This window comes from Epinephelus moara, chromosome 20, assembly GCF_006386435.1.
Source record: "Epinephelus moara isolate mb chromosome 20, YSFRI_EMoa_1.0, whole genome shotgun sequence".
NCBI lineage: Eukaryota > Metazoa > Chordata > Actinopteri > Perciformes > Serranidae > Epinephelus > Epinephelus moara.
In genome coordinates, this window is record NC_065525.1 from 42,315,154 (window position 1) to 42,333,230 (window position 18,077).

The 18,077-nt window shown below is 41.2% G+C and overlaps 1 protein-coding gene across 1 annotated transcript; it reads left to right on the top strand.

Annotated features, from left to right (window-relative positions):
• The first annotated feature begins 2,551 nt into the window (after positions 1-2,551).
• Positions 2,552-10,824, top strand: cav2 (caveolin 2). Its single transcript, XM_050073780.1, has 3 exons — positions 2,552-2,703; positions 2,956-3,143; positions 6,467-10,824. The coding sequence occupies exons 1-3, from the start codon at positions 2,554-2,556 to the stop codon at positions 6,615-6,617; spliced, it is 489 nt and encodes a 162-aa protein (XP_049929737.1). The 5' UTR covers positions 2,552-2,553; the 3' UTR covers positions 6,618-10,824.
• Positions 10,825-18,077: the final 7,253 nt, after the last annotated feature.

The window sequence follows — 18,077 nt, forward strand, 5'->3', positions numbered from 1 at the left end:
CAAAACTTGTCAGAGGGGAATTTAGTCCTTGTCCTACAGATAATGAAGAGGTGTGATCTGCTCTGTTACTCAAATACTGTTCTTCCTGTATGACGAAGCATAGAGGTACTTGAGTATTTTCATTTTGGAAGACTTTCTGATTCGACACCATTACATTACAGAAGGGCATGCTGTGCTTTATCTGACTGCTGAGTTCTTTTGTTTGTTTTTTGGATTCAGCACAAGATAAACAAAAACATGTTCGCAGGCTGCAGTACAAACTCAAAAAATATGAACTTTTCAGAATCTGTGAAACAACAGTTTGATGTCAGAGTGACATTCAGGTATGTAAAGAGTTTAGGAGGATGTTGATGGTGTGTAAAGAAAGTGATGGGATGTTTACACACATCATACATGCACACATAGGTCACGTGTATTAAGCAAACTGTCTAATTCTCAGACATACATACTTTGTTTAATAAGAGGAATAGCACCGCCAAGCACAAACATGACAACATACACTTGGTGTCATGACTCTGTACCCTCACACAGTCTTAATTCAGCCCTGGTACCAGAACAAAATGTTGGCACTGTATGTTTTTATGCAAACTATTAATACTTTACATTGACACATTTAATATTTGTCATATCAGCATTTCTAAAGTGACGCAGTATATCAGCTGACTTTGTCATTAAGTGATGGAGAGGATGGTGGATGGTGTGACATCTCAGCAAGACACATGCCAGGCTGTAGACCACTGGTAAAGACTGACAGACAACCAAAGTGAGTTGTTTTGGTCAGCTGTTTAGGCCCCAAACATGCAGGTGTTTTGTAGTGACCTGTCACGGTTTTTTCAGTGGCTTTTCAGACACCAAACATAGGTGTTTGGTGGCAACCCTTTGCTATTTTTGAAGTGCCTTTTCAGGCAACTAGCATAGATGTTTTGCAGCAACCAGTTGCTTTTTTTTCAAGTGGCTTTTTAGGTACCAAACATGGGTGTTTTATGGCAGCCTGTCACTGTTTTTCCAGCACCTTTCTAGGCACCAGTCTTTGGTGTTTTCTAGCAACCCATGGCTGTTTTTCTAGCAGCTTTTTAGGCACCAAATATGGGTGTTTTTCAGAAACCCATCAGTGTTTCTAGCAGATTTTTTAAAACCCAACATGGGTGTTTTTTTGGTAACCCATCACTGTTTTTCCAGCAGCTTTTTAGGCACCAAACATCAGTACTTTTAGGCAACTCGTTGCCGTGCTTGGAGCGATTTTTGAAAACCCAACATCAGTGTTTTTAGGGACCCATCGCTGTTATCTGTTATTTTAGGCACTAAATATTGGTGTTTTTTTCAGGGATGTGTAGCTGTTTTTCCAGCTGCTATTTAGGCACCAAACATGGGTATTTTATTGCAATATGTCATTGTTTTCCTGGGGCCTTTTTGGACAACAATCTTTGGTGTTTTTTAGCAAACCATTGCTGTTTTTCCAGTGACTTTTAAGGCAACAAACATGGGTGTTTTAATGACTGGTGGCTGTTTTTTCAGTGGGGACAGTACCCTGAAAAGAGGTATTTTTTTACCAAGACATCACTGCTATTTTCAGCCGATATTGTGCCCCAAAAAACTGTGTATTTTAAGCCAAAACATGATCTTTTCCTAAGCATGACCAAGTGCTTTTGTTTTTTTGTGAGTAAACCATTGTTGAAATGTAAAGTTTCAACATATCTGCTAAATAAACATGCACAATGCCAACATGTTCTCTGGAAATTGTGTTGCTTAATTATATGTTATATTAATTATATATGTTGCTGAGGGCTGGTGGGGTCTGGTTAGTCTATCTACACATACTTCATCATGTGAAACACCGGCTGCCTGTGGAAAATTTCTTCCTGTTGCGGTTCCTGTTGAGGCATCTGAGGAGCTGCAGTTATTCTAACTATGTTGGCTGGTGTGTGTTCAGAGGTGTAACAGCCAGAGACTAATAAATCCACACAGACCAAAGAGAAAATTTGTGGTAAATCTACTCAACAGGTAGAACAGTGTGTTCAGCTACAGCAACAATAATAACCAGACTTTTATAGTTACAAAATAAACATGTGGCTGTTTCTTTCCAAAACAAAAGGCCTGGGGGAAACTGTTAACCGTGTTTCTGCTCCATAATTCAAAAGTGCAGGTTGTTACATTTTCCAAAACTATTTATGTTAGAAGAAGAAATGTCTCCACTTAACTAACCACTTCTTAAAACCATTAGTCCTTCAGTTGTAAAAATAAAAAAAGAGCCTGCAGGTTCTAATCATGCTTAATCACATGAAGAGGGCTGGTGAATACAGCTGGCACTAAACCCTGAGGACTACTGAGTCTCCATGGCTCATAACAGGAGGCCAGTTCAGTGCACAGTAGTGCCAGTCATCAGTGAGCTCTTGAAATGGCCCGGGGATGTGACTTTGAGCCTGTTGTGTCTCCTCGGCCCCACGCTGCGCCGCTTTCCATACGGGGCGGGGTGCCGCTCAGTCCGGCGCACAGCGCAGAGCGCACCGTCACCAGCTGCTCTCCCTGCACCGTCTGTCCCTCTCACTGCACAACATGGGTCTGGAAAAGGAAAAATCGGACACCAGTATATTTATGGACGAAGATGAGTTTAACAGATCGATAGAGCCCATCCTGTCGAAGAAGGGGAAAGTGTACACAGAGGAGCCGGACCGAGATCCAAACGACGTTAACGCGCACTTGAAGGTAAAGTCTGAACACGGTGCGGAAAGACTCTTTGAAAGTGAAACTACACATGTTGAATTATCTACAATCACCAGTTTATATGACCTTATTGTTTTCATGTAACACTCTGTGAGATTGATCTGCAGCGTGAATACCTGGAAGTCGCTGCCTGCGCGTTAATCCATCATCTCCAAAACCTTCCTTCCAGTGAGCGCTGATTTTTTTTTTTAACCTCATTATGTGTGTGTGCCCCCGACTTGTGTGATCTGACAGGTTGGTTTCGAAGATGTCATCGCTGAGCCCATCTCCACACACAGCTTCGACAAAGTGTGGATAGGAAGCCACGCCGCCTTTGAGCTGGTTAAATACATCTTCTACCGGCTGCTGACCACGCTGCTGGCCGTGCCCATGGCTTTCATCCTCGGACTCATCTTCGCGGTGCTCAGCTGCATCCACATCTGGTAGGAAGAAGTTCATCTCAACCTGCAGGCTTCTCTTTGCCGCTGCTTCTGTCCTGGCTCATCTGGTACAGCGCCACATGTTGCTCCTAAAGGAAATAATTAGGTTTTCTTTCATTAAAAAAAAAACACACAAACATCATATTAGAGTGATGCCATGACATAAAATAACCTGGAAACATAACCTGTAAAGTCATAGTAAGTACTCAAAGGAAAGAGGATCATCATAAAACTTCCTGATTGGTTCATTATATGAAGTTTAATAAGAGCTGAGGTGTCATTTCCACTGGGGACAGGGGGACATGCCCCATTTGTGTCCCTCAGACTTTATTTTTAAACCACAAAAATCACACTTACTACGCTACTGTTTGGCCAGCTGTCAGATTCTGGCTGTGAATGTGACTTGAGCTGCTGATTTTGGACTGATACACTCCAAGAAAAATGCCACAGAGGAGCAGCATATTTAGCATGTTTAGTGCTATTCTGGCAGAATTTAGCACGATTACCAACCTAATTATTTCCTGGATTTTCTTTTTATTTTTGTAGTCCCAAAATGTTTGTAAGAGTGAAGGTAATGGGATTCAAAACACCTTTTTTAAGAGGGAGACCCCCCTTTTTACTGTGTCCTTCTCTAACCAAAGTTACACTCCTGCGTAATAACAACATTAATAATTATAACTAATAACTTTAAAACAATAAACAAAAGAAGCCATACAAATTCACAATCAGTAAATATCAACAACAATAACAGAAAAAAATGGATAAAAGTGCTCTTTAAAGAACAGATGACACAGGAAACAGATAAAATAATTGAGAAACGTTGAGAAAACACGAGACCATAGCGTGTTACAATGATGCAGAGATATGAAAAATACTATTAAAGTACTTAAAACCCTGTTTTGAGCACCAGAAACTCAGTTGAAACGTCTGTGGGAACATTATGTGACTGTTCCTCAGGGGCCTCTGCAACCAGCCAGCATACTTGTTCTTGTTCTTTGGGTAAACATCGAGAGGAGTTATTTTTACAGTTAACGTCACACATAGTTTAACATTGAAACATTTTGTCAGCGTTTTGTTTTTATTTGGACAATGATGTCATGCTTATGTCAGCTATATGTGCCTGCATCAAGTTAACCCAGGTGCCTCCACAGACCGAGCGATACGTATATGTTCCCAACCACGACCCAAAGAGTCCCTTTATTAACACTCGATGAAACAACATTTATGCCCAGAAATAAGCGCTCTATGGAAAGTTGGGAGGAATGTTGAGTTCCACTGGTAGTGGAAAAAAAAACGCCCCGTGCCCTTTGCCGGATAGCTGGCATTCTCACAGCAACACACAGGCCTTTTTGCAGACCAGAGTGGGACATTCTTCAGATACAGATAGAGCGCTGCAGAGTTACTTTCGCATGACCTTTCACCCAGGTGAGGTCAGGATGATTCCTTCGGCCACTGTGTTTGGAGGGGGGAAGCCACCACAGGTATTTGTCAATAGAGGGCTGAGCGGTGACGCTGAGATGGTCAATACATGAGGAATGTCAGGAAGGGACATCACACTGAGGGAAGCTGCTTCAAAGGAGCTTTCACAACACACCCTTTTATTTTATGTAATACATCAGAGGAAAGGTCACAAGCTGCAGGACTCCAACAATATGATTCAGTTCTTTTTTAAACAGAGATACAAACCACAATACAGAGAAGACAGTAGCAGAATAACTGATAACACAAGTATGGGACAATATTTTGGTTATAGAAAAATGTGAATACTGAATGTTTTACAAAGTAGTGAAAATGCACCCAAGACATATATTCTAGGTTATTTCCTCCTTTATAACATCATATTTAGCAAGATTTTTTTAGGTCTAAATTGATGTTAAGAAAAACAGTTTCAAGAACCCGTTCACCAGAAAAATATGTTGGAAATGTATAATTCTGCAAACCATGGCTACGTTACATTTACATGTCTTGGCCTCAGTGAAAACAACTGCTTTTTGTGCCACTATCCACACAGGATAGTGTTGAATCTCTCTGGAAATAACTCCCACTTTTTGTGACTATAAGCTGCTGGAAACACAGTGACAGGTCGCCACAAAAACCTGTGTCTGGTGCTAAAAAGTTGCTGGAAACACAGCAATAGGTCACTACAGCACATCCCTGTTTGATGCCAAAAAAGCCGCTGGAAATACAGCAGTGATTCAGTACATAAGCTGCTGGACACACAGTAACGGGTCGCTATACAAAACACAAACCCACGTTTGGTGCCTAAAAAGCTGCTGGAAATACAGCAATGACTCACTAAATCACAACTGCTTTTGTTGTCTATTGGTCTTGAAAAGTGGTCTGCAGCTTTGCAGGCAGCTGCATGGATGGATTACTACACGGGCCAGGCCCTGGGGCCCAAAGTGTCAAAACCTTTACCTGCAAGATGTCACTGGAAGAGACATGTACCAACCAGGAACAGACTCAAAATGACCAAAGAAGTTGCGAAAGGGACTGCAAAGAGACACTAAATGACAAAAAGATGTGTAACAAATACAAAGAGACACAAAAACAGCAACAGAGAGATGCAAAACCACCAAAAAGTCTGTGTTTCTTGCTCCTTTGTAGGAGATGTGGGGCCTTTTGCATATCTGTGCCCAGCATCCCTTTGTCTCATTATCCACCCGTGGGCGTCAGCTCATACACTTTGTCACTTATGATGATATGATACGTATGAATGGTGCAAATGTAATGTTTGCATGGTTTGCAGAAATGTACAATGCCAACATTTCCTGCTGATGACTGGGCTGAACGTACAGGTGGCATCAACACAGATGCCGAATCAGTCGTGAGGGTGAAATTGCAGCATTATCCATTATCACTGCAACATGATAATGGAAGAAAGCAACAACCTACTCTTTAATTATTTTAGAGCGACAGATTGGACACACACTCATATTGCTTTTTTTCCACAGTGGGACTGAGGGTTGACGTAGCAGATGATTTAAAGATCCAAACTTTGTCCATCAGCAGCATCTTTGAGTTAAAAACTGAACCTACTTGGCAACATTTTCTAGAATATGCATCAATAATCTGTGGATGACGTCAGAGTTCATTCACAACAATTTTAGTTCAAGCTTTAGACGGAAAGTCTGAATTCCCAGGATAAACGTTATGTGCAGTCTTCTTTACATCTCAACTATGCATCAAACTCTGCTGCATCTCTCCTGAAGATCAGCTGACTCCGTCAGGTGAAAACAGTGCTTGCTTAATAAAACCTGCAGATGCAATCAAATCATTATCACAACATCTTTTCTGAAGTGACCTTTTGACCTTCATCCTTCCAGGTTGGTGATGCCGATGATCCAGAGCTTCGTGATGCTCTTACCGTCGGTCCAGGTGGTGTGGAGGAGTCTGACGGACATGTTCATCACACCGTTCTTCCACAGTATGGGAAAGAGCCTGTCCTCCGTTCAAGTGCAGACCACAGCGTACTGATGCTGACGCCGCTCTGTCCCCTGTGGAGAGAGAAATGTAGGACAGCTCGAAGTCAAAGGAAAGAAAACAGTGAATGATGCTTGTAGTGGAAAACATGAGCTCTTTATAAAGACAAATGTGAAATCCTGAAGAGAGTCCTGCACTAAGGACTATAAATACATACAACAGTGAATTTAAAAAAGGCTTAGTAAGCAGTGAGCATGAATCTGGATCACTCGCAGGGAAAATATCTTAAAAAAGAGACATCTATGTAACGTTTCAGGAGAGATGTTTCACGTTTAGTTATGACTTTAAATACACTGACATATATTCATAAAATGTGTTCATACATCACCCAGAGATCTAAAAAAAAAAAGACTTTCACTTTTCAGGCAGTTTTACCAGTTACTATTAACCTTGAAGTTATTTAAGCTGCAAATCAAATCCATGCAGGTGGGTGTTTAGGGTTTAGTTGTCACATCACTAGAAAAGTAAGACCTTTATGAAAAGCTCATGAGCGCCACCAAGAATGTTGTTTTGCTGATTGTGACCAAAAAAATTCTTGTCATTCCATTATGTTGTGGCTGAGAGAGCCGAGGCATCAGTGTAACGTCTCCGTTGTCGTCGTTGTTGTTAAGGCAAACATACTGCTGAGTTGCTGAGAGATGTAATATTTCTGCTTTTTCATATATTGTATATATTGCAATTAATTCAGCTAGAAGTTGAATGTAATGAACTGAATCAGCGTCTGAGGGTAGTTCTTATGATTATTAAATGCTAAGATGCAGCTTGTTGCACATTTTCAAGCTTATTTAGACTTTCATCTGCTGTGTTGATTTCACAGTGCATTGGCAATAATATTGGGCATTTGCTTTTCTATGGACCTAAGAGTTATTTTAATATGTAATTGAACTACGTCAAAAACAGGGTTGGATTTAATCAAAGGGGTGGATTTTTAATTTATTTTTTATGCAACGATCACTTCTCAACATTTGGCGGCGTCTGAAATGAGAGGACCTGCCTGACTGTCGTGTGATGAAGGCGTTCCACATTGCGTACTGTGTTTGGTTGAAGCCTCGGTTGAGCTGAGACTCCGGTACATGCATATTTAATTTAGAGGTTGTTTTTATGCTACAGTGCTGCAGTTAGCAGGCTGGGTTTTGGAATATTTCTGCAGAGAGAAAGAGTTCAAACAGCAACACGATTTTACCTTTTCTTTGCAGTGGATTTGATAAAGTTGAGTTTAAGGTACAAGCCTGCACAGTTCCCTCTTGCTATGAGCTGCACAATCTAAACTTTAGAGGCTGATATAGAGAGAATCAGTGTCAGAGTTATGGAGCTGAGTGTCAGGTACATACTTACACACAGACACACACCTCTGATAAACAGACACAACATGTTGGAGTTCTTTTGTCATCCTTTTTACTCCCGAAAAATCTGTTTAGCTACTAGATATGCCACTAAAGTTCAATCATCCCACTGGACGTTTCTGTGAACTAGGAATACGTTATATTTGTATGTTCATATTCATTTCATGTAGTGGATATGTTGAAACATTTCAACAAGGCTGTGGTTAACGTGTGGTTAGATTTAGGCACAGGAAAAGATCATGTTTTTGCTTAAAATACCTGGTTCTGGGGGGCACAATCCCTGCTGGAGAAGCAGTGACAAATCGCTACCATATACCGGCGGTTGACACCTTAAATGCCATTGGTAAAAAAGAGACAGGGTGCTACAAAATACCCACGTCTGGTGCCTAAAAGCCACTGGAAACATAGCAGTGACTACATCAGGTTATGTTATTTGTCTTGAACAGTGGTCGTCAGTGGTCTGAAGCTGTCCTTCACCTCCCAGTGATAAAGTCAGCATACTGTATGTACTACGTCACTTTAGAAACGTTAATATGAAATTTGCAGATGTAACGTATGGGTGGTTTGCAGAAACATACATTGCCAACATTTTCTCTTGCGAAGAGGCTGGCTACTTTTATCAGAAGCTAGTTGCCAACTTTGCAGTTGGTGCTGTGCAGGTAGTGTGCAGTAGGTTTACCAGAGCTTCCTTTCTGAAAACAGCTGCCTGCTGCTTCTTAAAACAGGGTCGCTGAGGTTGCAGAGACTGAACCACGTGTGTGGCTGTTGCGGGGGGGGCCACAGCAAACTCTCATTTTTTGTTTGTTTTTTTTGTTTGTTTTTTTATATATACAGTACCCGTGTGTCCCATCTATCATTCTGTCCCCTCTCTAAATTTTTTTCGGTCTGTGAATGCAGCACAGATGGAGCTCTTCATGAGTAATTTTCTGCCTGATGTTCCTCTGTAGCAGTAGTTTGTGATTCATGAGTTGAATAATTGATCTGTTGATCCATTCAGACCTGATCAGATCAGATCGATGGATGAGAGGAGCAGCTGCTGCGAGTGAATGCAAACTTTTACACCCAGCAGATTGAACTGTTCAGTATTACTTTTAACACGCCTGACATTCTACTGCTCCACCTCTGCCCTGAGTAAACTCTGTGCTCCGACAGTGTGGTGCTACATGTATAAATAACTGTAATGTATATATATCTCAATAATTTTCCTGTGGCTGTGGCTCTCCATGTGGCTGTAGATGTTTTAATCGTGATGGGCCGCCACAAACAAATGAATGTATGGGAACCCCTGCATGACAAAGCATCTATTTTTTGACACCTTGGGAATAAGAAGGGTTGGCTACGGACATGGCTGATAATTCTCTGTGGAGTCATCACCGCAAGTGACACATTTAACGATATAAACTCATCTGATCCATTGTTGATATAAAACGTGTTAAGGCACAACTCGTCATGGCTAAATCAACCCAATCACCAGAAAACATGTTGGCTTTTAATATTTCTGCAAACCATGGATATATACACTTGCACGTTATTATGTAGTGGACCTTTAAGTTTCAGCAATGCTGTGGTTAACATGTCATTAGGTTTAGGCCCAAAAACACTTAGTCATGGTTAGGAAAACATCACGTTTGGGCTTAAAATATCCCATTTGAGGTGTACAGTGCCAGCTAGAAAAGCAGGGGTGTCTCGGTACAACACAACCGCTTTGCATGACACTATCCCCGCTAATGGATCACTCCAAAACACCCAAAACTGGAAGCTTAAAAAGCTGATGGAAAAACGCTGATAGCTAAGACAGACGGCTACAAAACAACTATCTTTTGAGCCTGAAAGGTCGATGCAAACACAGCAATGACTACAATGAAAAAAAAACACCCAGCTTTATCGTTAGTTGGTCTCAAACAGTGGTCTGCAGCTTGGCAGCCATCACCATACGTGACACACCACATCTCTCCCCTCCATCTACCAACGACAATGGCAGCTCATGTACCATGTCACTTCAGAAACAATATGATACATATGAAACATGCAAATGTATTCGTGGTTTGCAGAAACAGGTAATGCCGACATTTTCTTGTGGTGCCTGGTCATGGCTCAGTGTGCTGCACCGGAGAATTCCCCCCAGAGAACAGAACAAACTACCCTAGTAAAGTGCGATTCCAACAGGTGAAATGATCACAGTCAGATTGTCACAAAGCGGGCATATGAACCAATAAGCCTGTTACAGTTACAGCATGCAGTTTGTTTTGGGCGGTTATACAGATTTTCTAGAAAAAAAGGAGCACCTGAGGTGGATTATAGCGTCAAACAACATTTACCTTTTCAAATATTTAAACTTGTTACTCAACTTTGCACTGCAAGCTTAGCAAGCTCACCTGCTGAACTTGTAAACCGAGCGAATCAGACAGACACGCCACAGTTTTGCCCTCTGACACAACAGAAGATAGACACTGTATGACGTGATGTTTTGTTTCCAGCTGACAACTGAAGGCAGCACTTCTGTCAGAGCTTTTTAATCCTTTCACGGATGTTAGACTGCTGACGAGCTGCCAGCCAGTACGCTTGTGTTTAGTTTTTACAACTCTCAGAGGAGACTCAAGGTAGGGTTGTGCAATAGTGCAGAACGCAGGTGTGTAGATGAAACGTCTTCTCTCAGCCCCAGATATTATTCAAAAGTTATTTACATTTAGACAAATAAATCATTATGTGACACCTGCAGTAAAAACATGTCTTTTATTTTATTGCTTTGTATTTTCTGGATCTTTTTTAACTGTTGCTTTGTGGAAACATTCAAACTTTTGCTTTAACAAACTCAGACGAGTTCTTCGTGACCAAAAATAAAGACATTTTTTCCTCCAGGTAATTTCTCTGTGTGGTTTCTTCCTCTGTCACAGGAGAGGAGTGTGGTTTGGGATTTGCAGCTGAGAGCCAGAAAGGTCTCGTAAATCACTTTGCTGAGATTGCATAAGACACTTTCCTATACAAAGATGAGCTGTGGGTCGATGGAACATGACCTGAGGCTCTGCTAGTAGACCTGCAGGCCTGCACAGCATCTCTACCTGTTGCACTCACTCGCCTGCACACAGTATACATTTATCAACAGCAGGGTTAAATGTATTTCAGCGATGCTCTGTGCTCCACTGATACCACTATTTACTACAGCTATTACCCTGCTGCAATGTCCTGTAGCACTAAATACCTGCTATTATCCTAAGTGGTGTTCAGTTCACATACACACCCTTTTTGTCTGTCTTTGTCTCCTCTAAACAGACAGACCCTCACTTTATCTACAGCCAGTGGTGGAAGAAGTATTATTTTACTCAAGTAAAAGTAGCAATATTCTATAAAAAATAATGTGTGACCAGTACAAATCCAACAGTCAAGATTTCACTTGCGTAAAAGTACAAAAGTATAACAGCAAAATGTACTTCTTGGGCAGGATGGTCTCTTTTGATATGTTACTGTATATATCGTCCATCCATCCATTTTCATGCTCTTATTTAGGGCCATAGCAGCAGGCTAAGCAAAGTATTCCAGACGTCCCTCTCCCCAGCAACACTTTCCAGCTCCTCCTGGAGGACCCCGAGGTGTTCCCAGGTCAGATGAGATATGTAATCCCTCCAGCGTGTTCTGGGTCTGCCCCGGAGCCTCCTACCAGTGGGACGTGCCTGGAACATCTCTAACGCAAGGTACCCAGGGGGTCACTACCCAAAGCTCATGATGACAGCTGAGGGTTACATTTTCAGATTTACATTTATTTATTTAGCACTTTATAAAAGATATAAATACAAAGAAATGACCAAAAACGATCAGTGCAGGGAGAGGCAGAAAGCACAAACAGGCTTATATAAAGCCTCTACCTAAAGAATGAAAATAAACCACTAGATTAAATTTAAACAAACAAAAAGCACAAAACAACAACAACAACAAAAAACATCAAGTAACCCATTTAAAATAGTGCACATTTAAGTAATGAAAGAAATATTAAATAATAAAAATTCAAAGAATGAGCATGTAAGCAAACTAAGACAAAAGTGTTACAGAGAACCAGCTATAAACCAGCAATTAAAGCAACACTTACCTTTCTGGAAATTTTACACTTTTCTTTGTTTAGGTTAAAATGCTATTAATACGCTGATGGCACACTGTAATGTAAGTGAATTCCACCAGAGATGAAAACTCATTCTCATATGGTTCTAAGAAAACTCCGACCAATCATTGCATTTGGACCGAATGGGAGACGGGGAGACGCCGGCAGCGCTGTGACAGGACGCGGGAGCGGGGGAAGTGCGGAGGGGTTAGCTGGGCTAAGAGCTAACCCCATTAAACCAGCTGTTCCCAGTGTCCTTCTGGCGAATGTCCGCTCACTGGACATGAACATAGAATACATCCGACTATGGAGATCCACTCACCAAGGAGTGAGGGACTGCTGCGTCTTTGTGTTCACTGAGACATGGATGAATGGTAACATATCAGACTCCGGTGTTGAGCTAAGGAGGCTAACACTACACAGAGCAGACAGGGAGGCTGCATCATCTGGTAAGCTCCTGGTGTATACACAAACAATTCATGGTGCTGTGATGTAAAGAGGAGCTCCCAGTTCTGCTCTCAGGATGTGGAGTTTTTGACTGTGAAATGTCGACCCTTTTCATCTTACTATTGCACTATATGTTCTTTCTTATATGTTGCACAAATATGTTTTGTTTCTGTTTGCTTGGGGTATGCAAAATGTCATTTCGTTTTTGCGCTGGTTCAGTTCAGTTCATAACATTATGACAACACAGCATCCAGTTGCTAATGGCTAATGTTAGCCTACTGTAGCGTAGCCTCTGAAACATTAACGTTAACTTCCTTGTGTGTTTCCACTTACTAGTAACGTTAACGCTACTATCTAACGTTAGCACTGTAGCCTTATTCTAAAACTCATCAGTCATCACTGACTCTGGTTGAGTTTTAAAACTCCGGGGTTGCGTTTGACTGTCTTGGTTGTAACATTACACTCGCGCTCCTTTTCCGTGTATCTAACGTTACCTTGCCAACGGCTACGTCTATAATGAGGACGTAATGGAGGGAGGTGGAGTTGCAGGAGGAGGAGGATGGGACTTTGGAGGGAGGCGGGAGTTGTGGATGTTCAAATTTTTTCTAAGTGCTGTGTGAAATGCAAGAAAGGTAAGAGTTGCTTTAAAGTGCCTTTAAACATCTTCTAAAATGTTTAATAGTATAACATTTCAATGCCAGATGTGAGAAGTTATTCCATAGTTTAGCACCCCTATAACACATGGAGAATTGAGGAGGGTGAAGATCTGCAGCTTGCCTAGTTGCATAAGAATGAACCTGTGAATTTGCTTTAAAATAGCACATAAAGCGCTCAGGAATATTTCCTTTGCCTTTATATATCTCATAAATAAAAACACAGATTTAAAGTATATTGATGTCATAAATAGTAAGGATTCCAAGTCCTTTGAATAAAGGAGTGGATGCAGCATACGATTCAGAACGGGTTGCATTTCTAATAAAGCGTTTCTGAAGGAGCAGAATTCTGTGAAGGGTAGAAGGAAATGTTCTTGCCCAAACTATATAACAGTAGGAGAGATACGGATAAATCAAACTATAGTAAAGAGTGAGGAGGCAATTTCTGGAGACAAGATGACTAACCCTCCTTATTATCCCAATTGATTTATTCACTTTTTTGCTAACCCAGTCTGCTTGATCTTTCCATTTTAAGTTTTCATCAACAATAATTCCCAAGAATCTAGTGGATGTAACTCTAGGCATCTCTGTAGACTCAGTTTTAATTTTACATAAATCTTTAGGGTATAACCTTTTACCTCCAAAAATAATAAATAATGGGATGTAGATGGACTGGTAAATCGAAATATTTGCCTCCTGGCTCAGCTCCCTCTTCACCACGATGGTGGTAACTCACTGCAGACGCTGCAACACCCTGAGATACTTGAACTCCATTGCTTGGGGCGATAACTCTTTCTCTGCCCAGAAGGGACAATCCATCCTTTTCCAGCAGAGAACCATGGCCTCAGATTTGAAGTTGCTGACTCTCATCCCGACTGCTTCACACTCGGCTGCAAACTTCTTCAGTACATACAGGATGAAGCCAACAGAACTACATCATCTGCAAAAAGCAGAGACGTGCAGAGATCACAAAGTCAGATGATACTCCGTCACTTTGGAAACATTATTATGATACACATGAAATGTGCAAATGTTACATATTTGTAAATCGCAGAAACGTACAATGCCGACATTTTCTCCAGGTGACTGAGCTGTGATAATAGAGTGATACAGTCTACGACTGCTATGACCACAGCGACGCCTGTATTAACATCACTACTGCTGATGCTTCCACTATTACTGTTGCTGTCTGTTGGTGAAACTATCACCTATCAGCTGATATCACTGCTGTCACGGTGTGGTAGATAGTACTACTGTCATTGTTATGCCAACACTTGTGCAGCTGAGAGGACGACTGTGTTTGTTAATTCTGCTGCTGCTGCTGCTATTAGTAGTATTTTTTTCTACCACAACTACGACATGTATATTGGATTAATCAATGGAACAATATTGTAGTGGTGTCTTGAAAACCCCTGAGGGTTGGGCACATGTCTCTTACTGCCACTCCTGGCACTGCACTAATGAAGCTTAGCCAAAGTTCAGTCAGGAAGACTCTCTTTACACTCTTATTCATTCACAATTTTCTCTGCTCCTCTCCAGCTTCTACTCCATCAGATGACTCAGGGCGTCACCCAAAGTTAATCCAACAAAAATACGCCACGATCTCCTGAAGCCAGTCATGTCTTTTCTGTCAAGTGTTTAAACATTCTTCTCCTCTCTGCTGCCGTCAGTTGTCCATGTAGGTTGAACAGATGTGACCTTTCTCCACCCCGTCCAGCTCCAGTCTTCAGCTTATCACTGCCCAGTCCTGCTCATCATCCCATCCCATCATCCTTCAGCCATCCCTTTCTTCACCTCCACCACCAGTGTCTAGACTCCATCGGGGGAATATCCCTAAATTAACCACGGCTTCTCTACAATGGGGTCTAATCGCTATAGCGCTCGTCACATTCATCATGTTGTGCATTTTATGATAAATTATAGTTCACTCTGAAATATGTCCCTCTTGTCTGAACTGTACTTGTACTACTACAGTTTACTCACTGTTGCCTTAGTTACCGTATTACAGCTGTAAATACTAACACTCCCTCTGTGACAGTCAGGGATTCTGATCAGTCTCATGTCCGCTGAGCCAAACGTCTCACATGTGATAGTTTCATCATATCCTGTGTGTTGGTAAATATGCACCTGACAAGAAATCACATGTTTTCACTGTGTACAGATTATCAGCTCTTAGTTGGTGTCTGCTGTGTTTGATTATTAACTGCATTTACCTGATATTAACCATCATCATCATCAGCCTGGGATGAGTCCAAGCCTTCATCATGCTGTGTATACTTATCATTGTAGGTTTAATTTAGAGTGGATTTATTTCACAATGTTGTTTTTCAAAGAGCTGACATCACTTTTTTGAGGTCAGAGAGGTCATTCTGGTTTTGAGCATCACAGATTTTCCATCACCGTCCTCCAAACTGAGAACATCACAGCAGCTGGGACCAAATCAGCTGTTCATATGAACTTGTTCTGTGACTGCGCTGACAGACTCATTTACATGTATTTGGTAGTCTAATCATAATCTAAACTGCCTCAGTGAAAAGTTCACATAGATCCCTTTAAGCTATGAACAATGATTCACCCTCGTCATGTTGTGTCTGACATGTTGACGGCTCTTTCTGTATCACATAATCTGACTCTGACGACAGATGATAACATTTACTTTTTCTCACTTTTGAATCGTGGAGGCTGTTTATACAGTATGAAAATGATGTTTCTCATAATTGTTTAAAAACACTGCTAATATTCACTTTCAGGTCAGAAACTGCTGATGTGGCGTCCTCTGTGAGTTGACAGCAGCATCTTTGAAACAGGTTTTCATTTGGATATTTTGATCTGTGTTCAGTGCCACACCTAACAGAGTAAAGACCAACAACTCAGCATGTGTATGGTCCCTTTCTGGAGTAAAAGTTACAAACCGCTGCTTTCTAGTTTAACTGCTGCATAAAAATCACACTGTAAACCCCAGTTCACTCACTCAACTTAGTTTTTTCAGAAACAGATAACACTCCAAACTTTTAGTTTATTACAACACAATAACATAAAAGTTTTTAGTTCACCGGACACAAAACAAATGTGTCACATGACCCCCGTCTGACAGGAAGTTTATGTCGGTTAAACATAATTTTTTGTTGTTGTTATTTGAGCATTTAATTCTTAATTCTGTCACATGAAAATAAAAACATTGAGTGCACATTTTGCAGCATTTTTTTTTAATTTAATTGAACTATTGAAATATATTGTGACGAGCTGAGGGTTTCTTGATTGTAAGAAAAAGGCAAAGAGTTGAATTCTGAACCAGGATGATTTGGTTTCACTCCAAAGTCTGCAAAATCCAGCACTTGGTCAGTGACTTCCGGCATCAGACATAGACGAAAAAAGCCGTCCTTTCATGTCGGCATGATATGCAGCTGTTCACGTTTATTGTTTAACAGCGCCCGGCAGCATCAGGGTGAAACGTAGCGGGACAACAGCGAAAGTTAAGGCGGCAGAAGTCTGAGAAAGGCGGGCAGGTTGGGTGGTGGATGAGTCCAACAACCACAGACTTCCACCCAGGAGGCCACTGTTTGCTTTGTGTAGGATTGTAAAGCCAAGCCTGCTCCTTTTTAATAAATGAAACCACATGCTTTTGTTGTTGAAGGAAAATAAATAACATCAGTTGCGTTGTTGTGCTGACGAAGTGCTTTTATTTTGAAAGAGACTGTATGCAAACTGTACATTTCCTGTTTGTTTTTTTATTGGCAGCCAGAGGATTTAAAAACAAAATAAAATTAAAAAAGGAAAACATCAAGGTTCTGGCCAGTTTCCATTAGATTCCTCACCATGACAGCCATCTCTGTTTTCTGAGGGGGGACATAGAACCCATTTTTATTCACATATATTGAACTGAGAGTTCTAGGGACCCCTTTGAAAAAGGCCATGCCAGTTTGTTTCCTCACCAAAACTTAGATAGACTTTGGAGCGCAGCCCCTTTCCAGACACGGTCGACATGGTTGGTGCCACTAGCTTAAAAAAGGAGCACGTCACAGCCTCTTAAAAACAGTTATATCAGCCTCCAATTATTTTTGCCAGGGGAAGAGAGGACACTGTGGAGGGCAGCCATTGTGTCAGAGGGGCTTTGCCCACCGCCCAACTACCCTCCCTTTGGGGGCTCCACTGAATTATTGACAATAAGGGTTTAGGGGTTGGAAGCTTGTTGGACTGTTATCTTTAAAAAATATTTATAGACGGAATATTCATAACTGCAGACTTGATGGCTTCTTAGAAATTGAGAAACACATGAGCAGTTTTTATTCTTCCACCAAATGACCTTATTAACTGATCTACTGTGTAAAGTTTTTCTTAAAACCATCAGTTATTAATCGGGCTCATCATGAAGACTGCCTTAGCCAGTGGTGTAAGTTACAATGGGCCCCAGTGTGCCCTAGTTATGAAGCACAATCACACACACACACACAGTTTTAGGCGCACATATACTGTGTGTCAGTGTGTCTCACTGACACTTTTATGTTAATTCCACTTGCAGATGTGCCCAGCCTGTCAGTCTCCAGAGATTTAGCACCTATGGCTGCTGGATATCATATTGTCTCGGTACATGATGAAACATCAGCATACGTATTACCCAGCAATCATCATTACATATCTGTGTGTGACAAAAACTAACAAAGAAAATAGGAAATTATAAGTTTTACCAAGTATGTTTTTTAAAGTTTATGTAGCCTTGATACTATTTTACAAAAACAGAGAACCATGATGGAGATGTTTTTGTATATAGAAAGATTAGATTTATATAGAAAATTGCACTATTTTTGATTTAACGTGAGTTCTTCTTTGAGCACAGGCATGTGTCCCCGTGGCCCCTCCACTCCACGGGCCCCAGTGCAACCGCACTGCCTGCACTGTGTATATTTACCCCCTTGGCCTTGGT